General features: G+C 37.7%; 2 protein-coding genes across 3 annotated transcripts; one reads left to right on the forward strand and one right to left on the reverse strand.

The window, feature by feature from the left end:
• The first annotated feature begins 2,332 nt into the window (after positions 1 to 2,332).
• On the forward strand, positions 2,333 to 6,278 carry LOC133822826 (protein NSP-INTERACTING KINASE 2). The gene is made up of 11 exons (XM_062255266.1): positions 2,333 to 2,828; positions 2,931 to 3,063; positions 3,200 to 3,271; positions 3,379 to 3,522; positions 3,607 to 3,678; positions 3,786 to 3,845; positions 3,969 to 4,066; positions 4,377 to 4,526; positions 4,619 to 4,960; positions 5,085 to 5,464; positions 5,585 to 6,278. Exons 1-11 carry the CDS (start codon positions 2,711 to 2,713, stop codon positions 5,903 to 5,905), a joined length of 1,890 nt encoding a protein of 629 aa, XP_062111250.1. The 5' UTR covers positions 2,333 to 2,710; the 3' UTR covers positions 5,906 to 6,278.
• A 359-nt stretch (positions 6,279 to 6,637) lies between these two features.
• On the reverse strand, positions 6,638 to 8,959 carry LOC133822827 (F-box/FBD/LRR-repeat protein At1g13570). Of its 2 annotated transcripts, none has more exons than XM_062255267.1 (4): positions 8,806 to 8,959; positions 7,605 to 8,437; positions 7,279 to 7,437; positions 6,638 to 7,156 (listed from the first exon to the last, which is right to left on the reverse strand). In XM_062255267.1, the coding sequence occupies exons 2-4, from the start codon at positions 8,427 to 8,429 to the stop codon at positions 6,851 to 6,853; spliced, it is 1,290 nt and encodes a 429-aa protein (XP_062111251.1). In that variant the 5' UTR covers positions 8,430 to 8,437; positions 8,806 to 8,959; the 3' UTR covers positions 6,638 to 6,850. The 2 variants fall into 2 exon arrangements, with proteins under 2 accessions (XP_062111251.1, XP_062111252.1); XM_062255268.1 differs by having other exon boundaries at positions 7,003 to 7,156; positions 7,279 to 7,349.
• Between the last annotated feature and the right edge of the window lie 11,361 nt (positions 8,960 to 20,320).

Genomic DNA, 20,320 nt, shown 5'->3' on the forward strand with positions numbered 1-20,320 from the left:
ACTATATATATATTTGTAGAGAGAGAGAGAGAGGACATAATTCAGAGACAAGTGAGCTCAGCGAGTTCTTTGTTGTTTTGGGAAGAAAATAGGGGACAAATAGTGGAGTGGGGTTAGGGAATGTGAAGTACCAATTGTTATAAATATAATCATATATAATATATGTTTTGAAATGTAACATAATCACTACTGCTTATTAACTAAATCATAATAATAAAACTTGCAATGGATTTTGTATTCCATATCAAGACAAGGGAATAGGTAAAAAAAACAATAATTTCCTACTCATTTGGGGTAATGTTATTATGTATTTCCAAGCTATAGTGGTTGCATGTGGTAGATGGTCAACTTCTCTTTTGCATGCCCCACTACTACACACACACTATGATTTGTTTTGATTTGCTTTGCTTTGACTCCTTTATTCAGCTCCAGCTCCAACCAAGAGGGACCAACCACCACTACTCTCCTTATTGTGGTGCCTAATATTTTTTATTGCCCAAAATATTTGTACATATTTTTAAATCACGGGTGATAAAAAAAAACAGAAAGCAAAAGTTAATGTGAGAGATTATTATATCAACTTGCTTCATTTGCCTCTGTTCTCTGGTGATCCTGTATGCAAGAGTGGAAGTAATTCAATGAAACTCACTATTTCACAGTTACTATTTGACAAGATAATTTGGTGTACAATCTGTCTGTCAGATGAGGACTGAGGGGCCCAAACTTGTTATTTTTCATAGATAAAAGAGGATATTATTCTCAAATAACACACACATAGACCTAAAGAAAGGCTTGTTATTTTATTGTTTAGTGTTGTTTAACTTAGACAAAAAAAAAAAAAGAATAGCATTGAGTGAGTCTTTACTACTGGGCATCCAATCTTAGTAAAAATAGTGAATCCTTTCAAGCTGGATTTCTGTTAAAATTTGGTTCTCTTTCCCTAATTTACCAACACGGGGGTAAAACATAAAAGCATATGTCAATGTTAAATCATCCAAATTTGGCCAATCTATTCCAACCCTTTATAATAGTTTGTTTGTATGTGTAACGGGTTTAAATTATTAATGCTCACAACTCATACTTTAAATTGAAAGATAGTAAGGAAAGTTTGTCACTTTAACCAGGGAAAAGACTTAAGGAATTCTCTGCTTCGACAAACGAAACTAAGCCTTTTAAGTTCTGATCACTTTATTATAATAGAAACGCAAGCTCAAAGCTCTTTCTTTTTTGGGGAGAGAAGCATACATAGGCTCCATGGTCCATACTCCTTGACCAAATCATGGCTCCATTGCCATGTGCTATTCTCAACTTTATGATCCATATCTAAGATTATAAATGATAATCATCTGATTAACTTTAATCAGAATTTTAATTATGATCATCAAAGATGAACGAACAATTAGTCTAAAGAAAACGTTTGAACGTCAAGTCAACTCTAGTGATTGTGGGGTCCGGTTTGCACGTGTACCTATGTACAACACGAGTTATAGTAATCAAGATTATTTTTTGCCTATTATGGCTTGAATTAAATGACCCTACTTATACACGTAACTCACTGTTTTATTAGTAAAATTGTGACCCCTTGATCTTAATCCAACGGTGATGGTGTTGGGGAGCTAATTACTCGGTAAATATAGTGGGACCCTTCTTCACAAACACATTAGAAAGAGGTCAGCTTTTGCTTTTAAAAGTAACTTGCTTTTGGATTGTTAATCGGATGGACTGTCTTTTGAATTTGGAGACATAAGGAGTGTATTGGAATCAATAAAGTGAAAAACATCCAACTGAGATAATATTCTACAAAGAGAAAAAAAAAAAGTGTGAGAAACTATTGCATCACCAATCTCAACCTCAATCCCTCGAGATTCTCACTTTTTTCTTTTTTTATTTGGTAATAAGTAATGGAACATATTTTGTCAAAAAAATAAATAAGTATTGGAACATATATTGAGATTTTAATAGGAAATAGACCATCTTTTTTTAATGGCTAAGCCTCAAGGAATGTTGGATTCCAGAGGCAATTCTAGAAGCTAAGCATAACCCATGTTAACATTATCAATTTATTCGTTAAAAAAATTAGTGACAAAATATTTTTTTTATATTAAGTAGTCAAAATATTTATCTCAATGCTTAACAGGTAATGCTTCACTAAAGTTTTAAAATTTTATAATCAGGAAATGAAAAAAGAAAAATTCCCTAACAGATATGTCTTTTTTATTTTTATCTTTTTCTAAACCAATGCATGATTGATGGAATTTCTTTTACAATAATCTTTTTAAATTGCTTAACATTTTTTGTTTATTTATTAATGTGGTTCGCTTCTCTTGGCTTTTTATATATTCTTTTTCCATTTTCTTTTCTTAAGTAGTGGCAGGCATGTTTGGTTATCTTTTAACTCTTTTATCATTTCTTTTACTAACAAATCTTCAGTTTATTGGTTTAAGGTTCTGACACTAGGCTATGAGTGAGTGAGTGAGTGCAATTCTGGTTTAGGAAGCATGACGAACTGTACTCTTTGATATGATGTTATTAGTACAAAAAAAAACAAGATATGCCCAATTGAAAAAAACTTATTTTTGGATAAATTGAGTTGGAAGTTTGGTTTGTATTGAAGTTTTCAAATCATTTCTACCAGCTCCTTACTTACTACTACTACATTACAAAGAAGCTGGTTTTGCCATTTGGGTATCTCTGGTTTCTCTCAACTTTCATGTATCAAATGGAAACTATCAATAGAAAGTATGCTGTTGCTTTCTTCTTCATTGCCTTTGCATGCTTGTTGGATTACACAAATGGTGTGCTTTCTTCCAAAGGTGTTAACTATGAAGGTACGTAGAGTTTTCTGGGCTTTTTTCTTTATCTCTGCTTTGTATATGAAGAAATTTACAGAGGAAGTAATCTACCTTTTTCTCTACAAACAAAATTTGCAGTTCAAGCTTTGATGGACATTAAGAACTTGTTTAAGGATCCCCACGGTATACTTGATAATTGGGATGATACTGCTGTTGATCCATGCAGCTGGAATATGGTCACTTGCTCTCCTGATGGTTTGGTCATTAGTCTGTAAGTAAATCCATGGCGAAAAACACCAAATTTAGTTTATATCGGCAAAATTTGAGCTTATATGTCACACACAAATTTGAGACTTGAAACTTTAAGATTTTTTCTAAGTAGTTGGGAATGGTTTTTGGTGCTACAGAGGAACTCCAAGCCAGAACTTATCAGGCATCCTTTCTGCAAGCATAGGCAACTTAACAAATCTCCGGAGTGTGTAAGTGGAAAAACCAGTGCCGTCATTCTCATTTTGTTTGTCTTCATAATTTGTTTGCTGCTGACCCTTTATTTATTTGTTTATTATTATTATTTCTCTGTCTGCAGACTATTACAGAGCAATAATATAACAGGTCCTATCCCCTCTGAGATTGGGAGGCTCCAAAAGCTTGACACACTTGATCTTTCCAATAACAACTTCAATAGTCAAATTCCCAACACTTTATCACACTTAAAGAGTCTTCAATACCTGTATGTAAATTATGTTGATTAATTTTGAGTTAAATATTTCCATGTTAAGCTTGATGGTAATTACATGATTTGGAACTGGATCAGGCGACTGGACAATAACACTTTGAGTGGAGCCATTCCTGCATCTTTGGCTAACATGACAGAGCTTGCCTTCCTGTAATTCTTTTCAACTTTTAGCATTTTAATACTACTTGTTATCAAGGCTCCATCACAAGTTGAATAGTTTATAATAAGGTTTTATGGGATTTTTTTTAATGGTCTAGGGACCTGTCATACAACAATCTAAGTGGTCCAGTACCAAGGTTGCCTGCCAAGACCTTCAAGTAAGTCATTTTCTATATTGTAATTGTTGTTGTTGTTATTATTTTCTCTGTTTCATTGTTGTTGAAGAAGAAAAACTTTTGTAACATAATAAATCATCGGCTTTAATTTTTGAATTGACACAGCATTGTGGGGAACCCTCTGATTTGTGCCACGGGGAAGGAACAAGTGTGCTTTGCAACGATGCCCATAGCACCTCCTTTTTCCTCTAATAATTCGCAAAGTAATAATTCTTTTCTTTACTGTGTTTTCAGTTTCTTTACTTACTGTGTTTTCAGTTTCTTTACTCGTTCAGACATTTCCTTCTGCTTTTTTCTTCTTTTCTACAATAATGTTGTGTTCTTTATTTTTCTAAAGCACAAGCAGTACTATCTTCCTTTTACCTTTTGTTGGAGCTTCATCATTCAGTTTCTAAGGCAAAAAAACAATGTTACTAATTCAGCCCAAGCTTTTTAAGATATATTATTTGAGAGATTATCATTAAATAACATGTTACAACTGCTCTAATTTGCTTCTTTATGCCACTTTTGAAGATGCTCAAACTGCTAGGAGACCCAAAAGCCATAAAATTGCTTTAGCCTTTGCTTCAAGCCTGGGCTGCATTTGTCTACTAATTCTTGGGTTTGGTTTCCTTCTTTGGTGGAGGTACAGACACAACCAGCAAATTTTCTTTGACGTCAACGGTTAGTAAACCTAACTCATTTTTTAAGCAATATCATTAAAAAAGAAACAGAAGAAGAAGAGATTAACAGTTGTAGGCTTTACAAAATTTCAGAGCAACATCATGAGGAAGTTTGCCTTGGAAACCTGAAGAGATTTCAATTTAGAGAGCTTCAGATGGCAACAAACAACTTCAGTAGCAAGTACTTGGTTGGAAAAGGTGGTTTTGGAAATGTCTACAAAGGCTGTCTCAGAGATGGTACAGTAGTAGCAGTTAAAAGGCTTAAAGATGGTAATGCCATTGGTGGTGAGATTCAATTCCAAACTGAAGTTGAGATGATCAGCCTGGCAGTTCACAGGAACCTTCTTCGGCTTTACGGGTTTTGTATGACAGCCTCTGAGAGGCTCTTGGTTTACCCCTATATGTCAAACGGCAGCGTTGCCTCCCGCCTCAAAGGTAAGCTGGCCTGTGATGTCCTCCGAAACTGCTAAGTTGCTTGGTACTAAGTTGATCCCTAAGGAAGAACACAGAGATATTCATGTGCAGAAACATTTTACAATATAATTTTTTATCTCTGCAGCCAAACCAGCCCTTGATTGGAGTACGAGAAAAAGAATTGCCTTAGGAGCTGCAAGAGGATTACTGTACTTGCATGAACAATGTGACCCCAAGATCATTCACAGGGATGTCAAGGCTGCAAATATATTGCTTGATGACTATTGTGAGGCTGTAGTGGGAGATTTTGGGTTGGCCAAGCTGCTAGATCACCATGATTCACATGTTACAACCGCCGTGAGAGGCACCGTTGGACATATAGCCCCGGAGTACCTCTCCACGGGACAATCCTCTGAGAAAACAGATGTTTTTGGGTTCGGCATACTTCTTCTTGAACTAATTTCTGGCCAAAGAGCTCTAGATTTTGGGAAAGCAGCAAACCAGAAAGGAGCTATGCTTGATTGGGTATATAACTAACACGAAAAGAACCTTTTCTTGTTTTTTTTAATACCCTTTAACCTTTACAGCTTCAACAATCCTCAGTGATTGATGTAATTTGTTTCGTGCATATATATACAACTGCAGGTGAAGAAACTTCAGCTAGAAAAGAAGTTGGATATGCTAATTGATAAGGACTTGAAGAAAAACTACGATATAATTGAGCTTGAAGAAATCATTCAAGTAGCTCTACTATGTACACAATATCTTCCAAGTTATAGGCCAAAGATGTCTGAAGTGGTTCGGATGCTTGAAGGGGATGGGCTTGCAGAGAAATGGGAAGCTTCTCAGAGAGCTGAGTCAACTCGTTGCAGAGCCAATGATTTCTCTTCTTCAGAAAGATACTCTGACCTCACTGACGACTCCTCGTTGCTTGCACAGGCAATGGAGCTTTCTGGACCAAGATAATTTACAAAATATAATCCTCAACATGAAGAGGGGATAAAAAAAGTTGTGTGAAAAAACTTAAAAGAAAAAAGAAGTTCAAAATATCACCAAGAATAGATGTGAGAAATGAGTCTTCTTTCTGTTGTATATTATAGCACCATATTTGGAGCTCCAAAGTGGTGTCTTTAATTCACTCACTGTACAGAATCTGATATTGGAAAACTGACATTTCAGACCAAGTTGTCTCTCATGCCAGTTCAGTTCTTCTCCAGTGTTTGAATTTACTAGGGATGTCCTAAATGAGCACTTGGAGTTCACGTGAGAATAATAATATTTTGGGGGTTGTAAGTTGTTTGAAAAGTTATATAAATAAGCAGTCAACATCGTTTACGAATTCGTCTAAACCAACAATACTTCAGAATGTCAAACATCTTTGGGATTGAGTTAATGATTCCTTTTCCTCAAACTGATTTTTTCTTTTTCTATTTTTTTTTAAAATGCAAGTATTATACAATCAAGGTACAGATTACCTTCTCAGCAAAAAGATTTCCAAGTTCCAACCGCGTTAGACAGCAGCACTATATTGGTATGTTTTGGGATTTTGACAGAAAAAAGGACATTCGAAAATGGGTGTATTCATATACAGAGATAACAACAAAATTAAAGCCATCCTTTGTTCTTAAGGTGCATGGGTGTTTTTTGAAATACGAGACAGATATCTCCCAACTCTCTCACTAGAGCTAGCTATCAGTATCAAGGGAAGAATATGAAATTCAACTTCTTATTAGCAAGGCAGCCAATCACTTGGTGGATATTTATTTTAACATTTTGTGAAAGCAATAGGAGCATTTCCTGTCAGTTACTAGATATTCATTTATATATAAGATAAATGCAACCGGGGACACCAACTCTGCCAAGCTTGTGAAATAGATGAATGGAAGATAATGAAAATGTCATACACAATACTTAATCCTGGATGAATACAATTTCAGCTTGAGGAGACGCCCGTCGAAATCTCACCAACTCAGTCAGCATATGCAATCGTCTAACAATAGCACACAACGAACAAGGGGCAACACTCATTGTCTCTAGCACAGGGGATCTGCTGAGCAAAAACTTGATGAATTCCATTTCATGTGGCACACCAGACATATATGTCATCTTCACAAGTTTGAGCTTTTCGAATGTGTACTTTGAAAGGCTTTCTTTCTCCCAAAATTTCAAATCAGACACATCAAGTGCAATCACGAAATCCACGGCATTTGAGGGCCCCTATTAATCAAAAGATTTGTAAAACAAAACAATTGAGAAAACATGACATCAGTGTGACTAAACTCAACGCCAATTACCAATGTAACTTGAGACTAAAAAAATTGATGTTTAAGGTAACTTACTGAGATTTGAAGCTCTGTTAAATTAGGAGAGCTCGTAATCAAGCGAAGAACCACATATATCTCTTTCCTATCTTCGAAACACACTTGATTTAATTCAACAACCTTCAAATGCTTATAGGTAACTAAAAGTTTTCCCAGGTCATAACCTATACTCAAATACTAAAAATTGAAGGGTCAGCAAACAAAATAGTAGACTATGTAGCAATAACTTGAGCATTAACCTTGCATTGACTACCCACTATCAAGTATCAAGCTTGGAAAAAAAGATACAAGGGGAAAACAGTATCAATTCAATAAATGAAACAATTAGATAATCATAATCTCACCTTGGTAAAGTATACATGCCCGATAAGCCTCTCAAGACAAGGTACTCCACCAAGAAACTTGACGAAATTGCAACTTGAACTTTGTTCGAAATGCTCAGCATTGTCCTCAGTCATATACATAGCAACAGACATAGCAACCAAAAGTGGAGTATTCTCAAGTTTTATGTCCTTAAATTCACCCTCAAGGAACAAAAACTTGAGATTTGGAGCTTTAATGTTTAAAGCTAAGCTATCAAAGTAAGATATAGCCAGATTTTCAAGTAGAGGGCAGCCAGAAATTAGACTCTCAATTACATCAGGGGCAACCAGCACTTGATGAAGGGTGAGACTGTTCAAATACGAGAATCCCTTGAAAGTAAGAGGTGGATCTAACTCACAACGAAATAGGTCCAAACGGGTCAATTTTTTACAATGAAATAGACTAGCCGGTACTCTAAACAACTCGCCTTCTCCTTCCTCTTCTTCTAATTCCAGAACCAATTCCTTAATGTCATTCCTTGAAAGAAAAAGTAACCATTGATCTATATCTGAGCAGTTCTGCAAGTAGAAAGTAGAAAGCTGGAACTTGTGAATTGGTCCTTTGTGAAGAAAGAGAGCTTTAGTTATAAAGTCTATGAGACTTTTCTCAACAAGAGCTCGGTCACTACGTAGGGTAACACATTTATCATCAAATACAAGTTGAGTGATCGAAGCCCATTTGTACCTCCATTTACTTGATAAAATGCTAGTTCTTACAGCATCTCTTATTGGCAAACGGGTTAGAATACTCTCTATAATGCTTTCAGGCAAATCACTTATCAAATCATGGCCTGGAGCATCCCCCATTTATTGTCCTTCAATTGCAAACACAGCCCATAAGCAATTGAGATTATGATAAGAAGCATTTAAAAAAAAAACGAAGAAACCCAAAAGTCTTCCGTTAATCTATTATATGATTCTCAAAGAAACAAAAATCCACTATATACACGTCTTGTTCTTACCCCTCTAAGTTGAAATGGGGGCTTGTGCAATTTCAAATACTACTTTAATGTAAAGATAAACCCTTTTGAATGTGATCAAAGTTATCTGAAGCTCAAACAAAACCCAATTGCTAAAAAAACCAAAACTTGGGACCAAACAAACAACAAATACCACCATTCCGCAGAGGAAAATAAGAGAAACCCAGAAAAAAAATATAGAAAGGGAAGAGAGGAAAACATACCCAGATCAAAGGAAAAAACGGAGAAGAGCCGAGAGAGAGGAGGTGAGTGCCAGTGCCACCGAGTCGTTTTTCACAAGTGCCAACTTTTCCTCGTCCAAAAAACGCCTATATCGGGGTTTGATGTCGTTTTGTGGGTTTAGTAGTAAGGGGGTTTGTTGGGTTTGGGCTTCGGTCTTTGTCATATATGTCTGCTACCCGGAATTAATAATTAAGAAGAAATCATTTTTTTAAAAGGAAATTTTACATAATTATATCCAATATATACAATTATTACAACGACAAAAAAAAACTGAAAATTTTATTTACAAAAGTAACAAATCTCAAAGCGAAAATGAAAATAATTGAGTACCTAAATAATTACTATCAGTCTGCCAGCTTATCACTAACTAAATTTGGACCCTACTTTTCCATGTGAATCCCACCCAATCTCAATAATATAAAACTATAATAATATATTTGAAGGTCCCAAAATGGCAAGAACGTTATATTTAGCTTTCACCTAAAAGGAGTAACAAAGCTCGAGCTGTCATTTTTTCAATGAGGTGTATATTGACATTTCAAAATGTTATAAAAGGCACACACCCATTGTTAAAAATTTAAACAAAATATATTTTTGGGGTTTTTTTTTAAATATATACCTACAAAAATAACTTAACAAATTTCAGTTACAAAAATTCATTGTCACATTATCAAAAAAAATACCAAATTTGAAAAACAATATACTTGAAATGAAAAAGTTCACAAAATCCAATATTTTTGTTTTTATGTGTTTTCAAAAGTAACATTACACGATGCTAATAAGATATTATTTTGTTACTTTTTCATAAAATGTTTTATTTTTAAATCATATTATTTCATATACATTTTGGTTACCTCTAAAACTTATTTGTAAAAAAATTGTTATCTTAAGATACCTAGTCATTTTTAGGTTATATTTAGAGTCATATTTTTGTAAGATATGCTAAATATAGCATTGCACCAACTTCTTGGCACTCTAGAGAAGATGTTTTTATGATGTTTTATTATATAAGATATTTTTTGGTTACCTACTAATGAGTACTCATATAGTATAAAAATCATGTAGCTTATTAGCAAATTTTAGTTCAGTATACTACATAGTAAATTTTTGAATAAAAAGTTTTAATACACTTTTTGGTCACTCATGTAATTTAAATGTGATTAATAATGGTTTTTTCTCTTAACCAAACAAAAAAGAAACTCAGTACTTACTTTCGAATTAGCATTAAGAATACACATTTTCGTCTATGAAATATTAAGACATCATAATATAACATAAAAATGAAGTCATATTTTTAAATGTAACTAATCAGAAGATAACTAATTTTCTACCAATTGATTTTGGATAACGTAAAAGTGTCTTAAATAATAAGATACCATAATATAACTTAAAAATGAAACCATGATTTTAAATGTAACTAATCGGTATCTTAAAATAACTAATTTTCTACAAATAGATTTTAAAGGTAACCAAAATGTATATGAAACAATATAATATAAAAATGCAGTTTTTTATAGAAAAGGTAACCAATCGATATCTTATTAATTTCATAAGCAACAAAAATGTTACTTTTGAAAACTCAGAAAAATGGAATTACAAGATTCCATGAACTCTTCTGTTATATTATTTTATAATATAATGTAATGTTATATTATTTTATAATATAATGTTTTAGATTAAATAAATGTGACAAAGAGTGTCACATATTGTAATATATAAAAGAGAGTTACAATATTTCAATATATGTAAATATCCAAATATGTAACATATTTGGTGTTACAAATTCAGTTACAAATTTGTAACTTCCAAATATTGCTCATTATTGTGTAGATTTGTTGTTACACAATATTGAGATGGATTTCTTAAAGCCATATGTGAAATGATTGTTATAGATATGATTTTAACCTCAATTATGTGTTTTGGGGGTTACAAAATCAATTGGGAGTGGATTGGAACCGTTTGGAAAAACAGCACATTTTTTTGTGCTGAAATTGGTCAGTGGTCGCAGCTTGGGGAACAGAGACCAATGGTCGCGACCACTGATACTCCTGGCCGCAGCCACAGAGGCTGACTGACCAATTTTTCAGATTTTTCCAACCTTTTTTAACGGCTCCAAAAACACAAATAACTCCCAAATTTCATTTTTGATTCCATAAACATCCAATTAATCATTGGTAAAAGTCATGGGTGTTGGTGGATTTTGAAATTCAAAATGTGTCTTTAAACTCTATAAATAGGAGTCTATTGCTTACTTATTTGACACAATTTTTCTATCCATTAGAACACTTGGCTAGAAAACACCTAGAGGCTTGATAATTCCATAAAGCAATTTCCAAATCTGTGAGAGATCCCTTAGTGCTTGAGCTAGGGGAAATAAGCTTTTGGAAAAATGTTTCAAATAAAGCAATTTCCAAATCTGTGAGAGATCTCTTAGTGCTTGAGTTAGGGGGAAATAAGCTTTTGGACAAATGTTTCAAACCTTGTTCAAATGATCATCAACACTCTTCACTTTGGTAGTGTGAGTGAGAGTTGTTTGTTATTTGATTATTGTTCTTTTCTTTTATTCTATTGTTTTTCATCTTCATATTCTTGTTCTCTATTTACTTGTATTTTTTATTTAGAGTGGTAATCTTTTCTTTTCTTTTCTTTTGTTACAAACATTTTTGCTTTATTTGTATCCTTTTGTTTAGAGTTGTATTTCTCCATTCTCTTCTTCTAATTCTTCTCTTGTTTGTTTGTATTTTTAGTCATAGAATTGTAACACTATTTAACCAATCTTGTTTATTTGTATTATTTTGTCTAGAGTTGTAACTACTCTTACCATTTCCATTGATACAACATATATTTTCCTAACATCTTCCATTTCAAGTATATTATCTTTGAAATATGGTATTTTTTGATGATGTGGCAAGACATTTTTGTAAATAAAAAGTTGTAGTTGATTTTTAGAATTAAAATACAAAAACTAACATAAAATTTATATTTTTTTTATTAATTAAACACACTCTTTTCAATAGTTTTTTTCTCATTCATATTCTAAAAAAAATACATATAAATAATATGAAATTTTATTTTTTAAGATTACCAACTGAATTTAACAAACAATTTAATTAATGCGGGATATTTAAACAATTAGTTGTTCATGCAGATATTCTGATTGTATCAGGACAAATTGCTGATGAATCAGGATATACAAACTAAAAGTAAATAAACTAAAAGTAACGTGACACAAGAAGTTTTTTACGTGGTTCGGAAAACCTAGTTCACGGGGCCACGCCCAGAGATAAAATCAATTAGTAAAGTCTAAATAATATAAAAAGCAATTGACTTATACAAGTTTAGACTCCCTCTAAATTCTTGTTGCAACCTTGAAGTACTCCACTTTAATAATCTGATTTTGATAAACACCAAGAACACGAAATCCCTTCTGAACTTGATGAGTGCTTACTTCCTCCTGAAGTAAGTCTTGTGAAGATCTTATCCCGAAGACTTGTATGTCACGTTCACAAGCTTTATGACCTATTTAAGAATAAACAACGCAAAGCACAAACAAACAAAGAGATAGTAGACCAAGAACTACTCTTTACAAATAAAATAACTCTTAAAAAGCATAAAAAATTAGAATAGTGAAGAGGTGAGAATGGCTGCTGCTCAGGTCTGATATTTATAGAGTTTAGAAACCCCTAAGTCAGCCAATCTCGTTAATAGCCTAAATCAGACCAAATCGAGAAGTTACTCAAAATAACTTCTCTTTTCATTTACTGCAGGAATTTCCATATGTGACAGACAATCATTATGTAGCATCAAGAAATGGACGAACCTGGTCTTAAAATCCAACCAGGTTCATTTCGAAATTTCCTTCCTTTGGGCACAAGCATCATTTAGTTTCCTCATTTTAGACCAGATAAAATCAAGGAAAAATATACAGAGAATAATTATTTAATACACATACTCATTATAGACAAGGTTACCATAAATAATTAAGGGAACTTGACTATATATAAAGTGCACTTAATAAAGAATTGATTGTTACCAAAATGAGACACAATCACACTTAATTGACCAATATACAATATCAAAAAATGCTCTTTAAAGAATAAAATATATTTAATAAAAAAGTTAGCCAAAATAAGATTTTACATAATATTTTTTTAAAATATTTAGGCAAAAAATATATAAAGAGTTGTAAAAATAAAAAATTATAGGTGAATAGATTTTTTTTTTCAAAAAAATATAAAGATGTAAGGTGAAAACAAAAACATTCACATTAATACGAAAATACTGAAGAGAGCAAGAAAAGGAGAGAGAAAACAAATATTAAGAACAAATAAATAAAATAATTTATTCAATAAAAATAATAATAAAATAATTTTACTAGATTTTTATATATATATAAATAAGGTGTTTATATATAATTATATTTTTATATTTGGAGTGTAAATATCATCACTCTTTTTCAATTCTCTCAATGACTTCTAGAATATCTTTAGTTATATTTTTAACTATTTTAGCTACCTGCTGGTTAAAAACTAAATGTGACATATTAATTTTAGTTACATTTCTTAAAAAATTATTATTTTGGTTACTTTTGTTTACCGAAAACTAAAATGTGACTTAGGTTATATTACGGTAACTTAATGTTTTTGTTACATATTTTGTTTATTATTATTTTAGTTAGTTTTTTGTTTGTCATCATTTAAGCTACTTTTTCGTTACATATTATTTTTGTTTAATTTTTAAATCATGATTTATTATTTATGTTATTTTCTGGTAATTACTATAATTAAAAAAAACTTATTATTGGCCACTGGGGCTTTCTCCGGCTGAAGCGATGTGGCGGGTCCAATGGAGTGTGGCATCATCAAAAATTGGTGCGCCTCCGGGCTTTGTCGACATCGTTCAAGTGGTGGTAATACCGCTTGGCACCAGGGCCTCCAGGGATTAGTGGGGGTGGGGCCCTTGATACCCTGGGTATCAAAAAAAAAAAAAAACTTATTATTTTGGTTACTCTTTTTTTTTTGGTTACTCTTTAGTAACTCATTGTATTAGTTATTTTTTGAAACGCTCTTTACATGTGTTGACGCGGTTCTTCGCCAACAGCTAATTAAGAAAATAAGAGGAAGGGATTAGTGTTTATGTTGAACCGAAATAGATGAATGATCTTTTAAGAAATGGGCTGGTGACACAATTACGTTTTTAGGTGGTTCAAATGTTAAAATCCTTCTACTCCACCAGTCAATCTTATTGATATATGCTTGGTATTCTTTTACAGGGTATTTCTTACACAATCGAATCCAACCCTTTGCAACTCTCAGGATCTCCATATTTATAGGAGAGGGCACCTGGGAGTTGGTAAGAAGGTCATCCCGTAACCTTCTTACCTATCATGTCAACTCTGTGACATTCATGATTAATTCCTAAAACCTGACACATGAAGTGTGGTCTAATCAATAGGTAAGGGGGATAATGGGCCGCACGACCCAACCCAGTCGTGGGTGTCTGAATGCGCATGTTCATGCTGCGTGCCCGAGAAGTCAGGGATATATCAGACACGTGATGTCTGATATATGCATGTTTACCTTGCATGGTTGACTTTATAAAAGGTCACAACCTCCAACTCTAGCTCGTACCACGAGCTGGATGCTTCCCTCGACCCGTGGCCTTCAAAGACCAAACCCAGTCTAATCTTGGCGAGCCCTTAGGTTACCTCGAGCTGAGGAGGTAGGATCTTTCTATGGCAGCTCCGGTCTTGGGGATGTCCACGTGGTAGACATGATTAGGCCGTATCTCAGCTTGCTAACAGCCCGTGGGAAAACCAGGGCGTACATTTGCCCCCCAAGTCCCTGCTCGTGGTACACGACGTCGTATAGGGCCACAGTAGGGGCTTTTAGGCTTCCCCATGAACTCTTCATATTCCACATTTTATGCAAGCGTCGAATGCGTGGAACATCGTGGTTGGTGACGGTACGTCTTCCGAGAACCGCATTTAATGGCCTAGCCTATACTCAGCCGTCGTTTCGTCTTTCGAGTGGAGAGCCTTGGATCCCACATTAGGGCAATCCAACGGCCCTCCTCACGTGGCCCTTCACGTATATAAAAGGGGTGGCCACCTTACGCATGGGCCACCCATTCATTTGAAATTTTTCAGAAATTTTCTTCTTCTTCTCTCTTTATTTTCAAAAGAAAAAAACCCTCTTCTTTCTGGCTGCCATTCCCAGCACTCAAGAAGTTCAGGTGTAAGGGCTCCTTCGAAGCTTTGGAATCTACTACTCCGACGAAGCCCCAACCCAGGCGATCCCTTCATCCTCTTCTCAACCAGAACATTCTGTAAGTCTCCTGACTGTGCATGTTTTGAAATTATTTTTCACTATAGCTTAGGTAAATATTTACTGTAGCCACATGCAAGGTTTTGTTGGTTTTTTTGTGGGCACGAAGGGTGAAAGCCTTTTAGGTTAGGGTATCGTTTGCAGTAGAAAACCATTTAGGAGCATTGGTGCGTTTTCTGGGGAAATTTTCTGGGTAGGATTTTAGGTATGTTTGTTTAAAATACTCAGTATTTAGGGTGCAAAACCGGGTAGCTTAAGGGACACGCTTCACATGCGGTTTTGCCTCTCTTGCCTACAGAAACTTTCCTTCCAAGGCAAATTCTATCCTGACCCTCCTGACACACGAATTCCGAGTAATCGGGGATCTGTTGGGAGCACAGGCGCGTGTTCATAGAACCGCGTGGTCTCACTCTCCACGGGCTGGGCTTACCTCAGCTCGTGTCAAGGAAACACATTCAGATTTTTCTCCATTTTAGGTCTCCTTCTTCTAAAATTTCTTCTTTTTGTTCGCTAGGCGACCAGATGGGACCCAAGAAGAACACTCCCAAGAAGTTCGTAGGCAGCTTGTCCTCCCAACAAAACAAGGGAAAGGAGGTGATGGCTGAATCCCCGATTCCCAACTTCGGGCCAGCAGTGGAACGGGAGCTCGAAGTGGCCCCCGATGCATTCTTTGAGGCAGAGAGGATCGTCTCGAAGATCACTGACCAGGCGAGGGTAAACAAAATATTCCTCTCCCATAACATCGAGCTAGGGAGAGGAACCGTGGTTGCCCGACCTCCCTTAGAAGGCGAGCGGAGCTGCGCACCGCTTGATGAGGTGTTCTCGGCCTGGAGCGACGAACATTTCAAGGCGGGGGCCTTCCTCCCGTTGGACCAGTACTTCGCCGATTTCCTCAACTACGTGAGGTTGGCCCCATTCCAGCTCCCCCCCAACTCTTACCGTTTGTTGGCAGGGTTAAGATACTTGTTCTTGAAACAGGAGTGGGAGGTCCCCACTCCTGCAGACATTCTGTATTTCTTCTGCCTCAAGGCCAGCTCGAAGCAGCGGGGGCGAGGTGACGGGTTTTATTACTTAACCTGGTTCCCCAACACGGCTGCGTTCATCGAGCTGCCCAGCCACCCCAACGACTTCAAAGATCAATTCTTTAGGTCGACGGGGTTTCGAAACTGTGAGCTGCACTACTTCAACCGTCCTCGTAAGTGCCTTTCAACCTTAGCTCGTAAGTTAAGTACCAGTTATCTCCTCCTATATCCATTTCTGACTTAGATTAATTCTGCAGCTATCTTCACGAGGACAGAGAAGTCTGTGATCCTCGGGAGCCAGTACGAGATAATGGTGGGCTTGCCCCCCAGTGAAAAGGACTATCGTCAGCTCGTGAGAGACGAGACGATGCTGGCCTGTAAGCTGATCTCCCCAGGCCAGACTCTGAACCTGAGGAGGCCCCTGGTGCCTCCCCCAGCTCGCGATATGAGGCCTATCATCGTGGAGAAGGTCGCAGGGGATGAAGATGAGGAGGACGAGGAGAGGATCCGATCCGGAGCAGCTGCAGGTCCCTCCGGCCAAGGTAACCCTTATACGTTTAGGAACTTAGATAGGGCCACTGCAGACCCCCGGCTAGCTAGGTTCAATCCCAGACAGATCGTCCAACGCCATCGAAGTGACCCAGACTTCGATGAAACCTTGCTCCACTACGTCGACCAGCTCGTGCTGGATTACGAAAGTAGCCGCCCTAGGGGTACCATAGTTGTAGACAACACCCTAGCTTTTAGGTCGATCCTATTCGAGGAGTATGGGACTAACCTTCGGTCATGGCCATCACTCCAGGAGGGTGCCGTAGCCCCAGGTCTAAGGCAATACGTAGAAGAGTCTAGTCCTGAGACAGCCTCGGATCCAGAACTTGCGCCAGCTCAAGAAATAATTGCCTTAGATTCCCCCGCGGAAGCTCCGGGGCCGATGGTCATAACCATAGATTCTTCTTCTAGCTCGGGGGGTAGGATTCCCTTTAGTACATATATATACTTGAATTTCACATTTTTTTCCCTTTGTTTTTGATTTTTCATGACTGCTAACTTGTGTACTAACCATTTTTTTTTCCAGAGGAGATGTCCCAGTCCGGGGGAAAAAATCTGCGGGCTGTGTTCGCTGGGGGGAACTCCTCAGCTGGGGCCTCTGGGCCCAAAATGAAGAAGCTCCGGATGGCGAAGAAAGCCGCCGGGACCCCAACCAAGTCTCCTGCAAAGGAGAAAGAGCAGCCCCCAGCCGCCCAGGTCGAGGAAACTGCACCTCCTGCTGCAGGGGGGAGCATGCCCCCACCCCCTCCGCGAGCTCCGACCTTCGTCCGGGACACAGGGGAGAAGCCCGGGACTTCGGCGATTGTGCCTCCCGAGGTACGCATCCCTATGGACCCCCAGGATCTGGAGAAGATCCCAGATGTCTTTAAGGGGACGGTGTCTGAGACGGCGAACTACGCCGTCAGCCACTTCTACCGCTTCAACGAGAGGGAGCTACGGACCATCGAAACAAGGAGCCCGGTGGGCGTGCTGGAATCTTCATTGGGCATGGCCCTAACGGTAAGCTGACCTTATCCTTTTGTGATCTTTGATTAGCATGCCTTGCCCTGTTTTTCCTTTCTCCCTTCTCTTTTTCTTAAGGCAGTTGCCTCTCCGTTTTTGCAGAGCGCCTTGGCCCTTCACAGGAGCATAGCCAGGACCAAGGCCCAGCTCGAGGATATGAGGGGCGAGCATCAGGCGGTTGTGGCCACCCACCAAACTTCCTTGCAGACGGCCAAGGATGCCCTGGCTGCCGCACAGGCCAAGCTGGAAGAAGCCCGTCCCAAGCTTCAAGAGGTCGAGGCAACCAAAGCCGCCCTCGCCGCTGCGCGGGCAGAGCTAGACACTGTGAAGGCTAGGGCTGAGGAGGCCAAGGCCGCCCTGGAAGTCGAGAAGGCAGCCTCCAGCACTGCCATGGAGGACATGCTCTACCACTGCTGGGTCTACAACTCAGATGGTGATTTCTCCTTCTTGGGAGCGGACGTCTGGGAGCCCTTGTTGGAGGGGTTTAAAGCTCGCCTCGAGAAAGAAGCACCTTCCGAGATCGGGGAAGTCTTCGGCGCAACTGAGCAGGAGGGCGAGACGGCAACCTCCACGGGGCAGCCTGGCGGAGCTTAGGGCATTCCTCTTTCGCACCCTTTCCTTTAATATTCTCAATTTTTTTTTGTGTAACTTTTGCATGGGGTGTTTCCACCTCGAGACAATCTAACTATCAATTTTATTTTTAATTGATTTATTTCCTTTTGCCTTTACGCATTTTAGTTACTATTTTGAAAAAACTTAGTTCGCGTTAATTTTTATCAATACCTCGTGCTTTTTAAGAAAAACAACGATCAATCGATTTAAATTAACTTCTAAGTTTTATGACCTGGTTATGTCCAGGAACTTAATTTGAAAACTTAGTTCGTGTTAACTTTTATCAATATCTCGTGCTCTTTAAGAAAAACAACGATCAATCGATTTAAATTAACTTCTAAGTTTTATGACCTGGTTATTTCCAAGAACTTAATTTGAAAACTTAGTTCGTGTTAACTTTTATCAATATCTCGTGCTCTTTAAGAAAAGCAACGATCAATCGATTTAAGTTAACTTCTAAGTTTTATGACCTGGTTATTTCCAGGAACTTAGTTTGAAAACTTAGTCCGTGTTAACTTTTATCAATATCTCGTGCTCTTTAAGAAAAACAACGATCAATCGATTTAAGTTAACTTCTAAGTTTTATGACTTGGTTATTTCCAGGAACTTAATTTGAAAACTTAGTTCGTGTTAACTTTTATCAATATCTCGTGCTCTTTAAGAAAAGCAACGATCAATCGATTTAAATTAACTTCTAAGTTTTAGAACCTGGTTGCTTCCAGGGTAGAGATTAGTTCGTGTTAATCCTTTATCAATATCTCGCATTTTTTAAGAAAAACAACGATCAATCGATTTGAATTAACTTCTAAGTCCTTAAGGCGACCTAGTTATATCCAGGTACCATATGCCCCCCAAGTAACTGGGAAAGGGTCTTTCGTGGTTACTTTAGATTACACTTGTAAATATGTACAATCATAAATGAAAAGTTAATTCTCATTGCGTAATACATAAAAAATGGCCTTTAGGCCTTACAAGGGAATCATTGATAATATCTCTTCAAATGGATGACGTTCCAAGTTCGTGGGACTGCCCCTCCATCAAGCCGAGCTAGTTTGTAAGTTCCTTCTTTAATGACCTCGATGACTTGATATGGTCCTTCCCAGTTCGGTCCCAATACCCCATCTTTGGGATCCTTTCCGGCTAAGAAAACTCTCCTGAGGACCAGGTCGCCAACACTAAAGGCGCGTTTTTTGACCTTAGAGTTGAAATAACGAGTGATTTTTTGCTGGTAATGTGCGAGTTGGAGTTGCGAATCTTCTCGTCTTTCATCAACCAAGTCAAGGGAAGTGCAAAGTAGCTCGTGGTTGCGATCCTGGTCATATGCCTGGACTCTATGCGAAAGTACCTTAATCTCCACAGGGAGGACTGCCTCACTCCCAAAGGTCAGGGAGAAAGGAGTATGACCCGTAGGAGTCCGATGCGAGGTCCGGTATGCCCATAGAACCTGGGGGAGCTGCTCTGGCCAGACCCCCTTCGCTTTGTCTAGGCTCTTCTTGAGGCTCGCCTTTAACGTCTTGTTGACGTCCTCGACCTGGCCATTCTCCTGAGGATAGGCCACGGAGGAGAAACTTTTCACAATTCCATACCTTTCGCAAAATTCGGTGAAGAGGTCGCTGTCGAACTGAGTCCCATTGTCGGAAACGATTTTCTTGGGCAGCCCGAATCAGCAGACGATGCTCTTAACCACGAAGTCGAGGACTTTTTTGGAAGTTATCGTTGCCAACGGCTCTTCCTCCGCCCACTTCGTAAAGTAGTCGATGGCCACCACGGCGTAGCGGACCCTGCCTTTTCCAGTAGGGAGGGCGCCAACCAAGTCGATCCCCCAAACTGCAAACGGCCATGGGGAAGAGATCATCTTCAGCTCGACTGGGGGAGCTCGGGCAACTGAGGCGAACCGCTGGCACTTGTCGCACTTCTTGACATACGAGATCGAATCCTTGGATATAGTGGGCCAGTAATATCCTTGCCTCAGGACCTTTAGGGCC

Source organism: Humulus lupulus, chromosome 3 (assembly GCF_963169125.1).
Source record: "Humulus lupulus chromosome 3, drHumLupu1.1, whole genome shotgun sequence".
Classification (NCBI taxonomy): domain Eukaryota; kingdom Viridiplantae; phylum Streptophyta; class Magnoliopsida; order Rosales; family Cannabaceae; genus Humulus; species Humulus lupulus.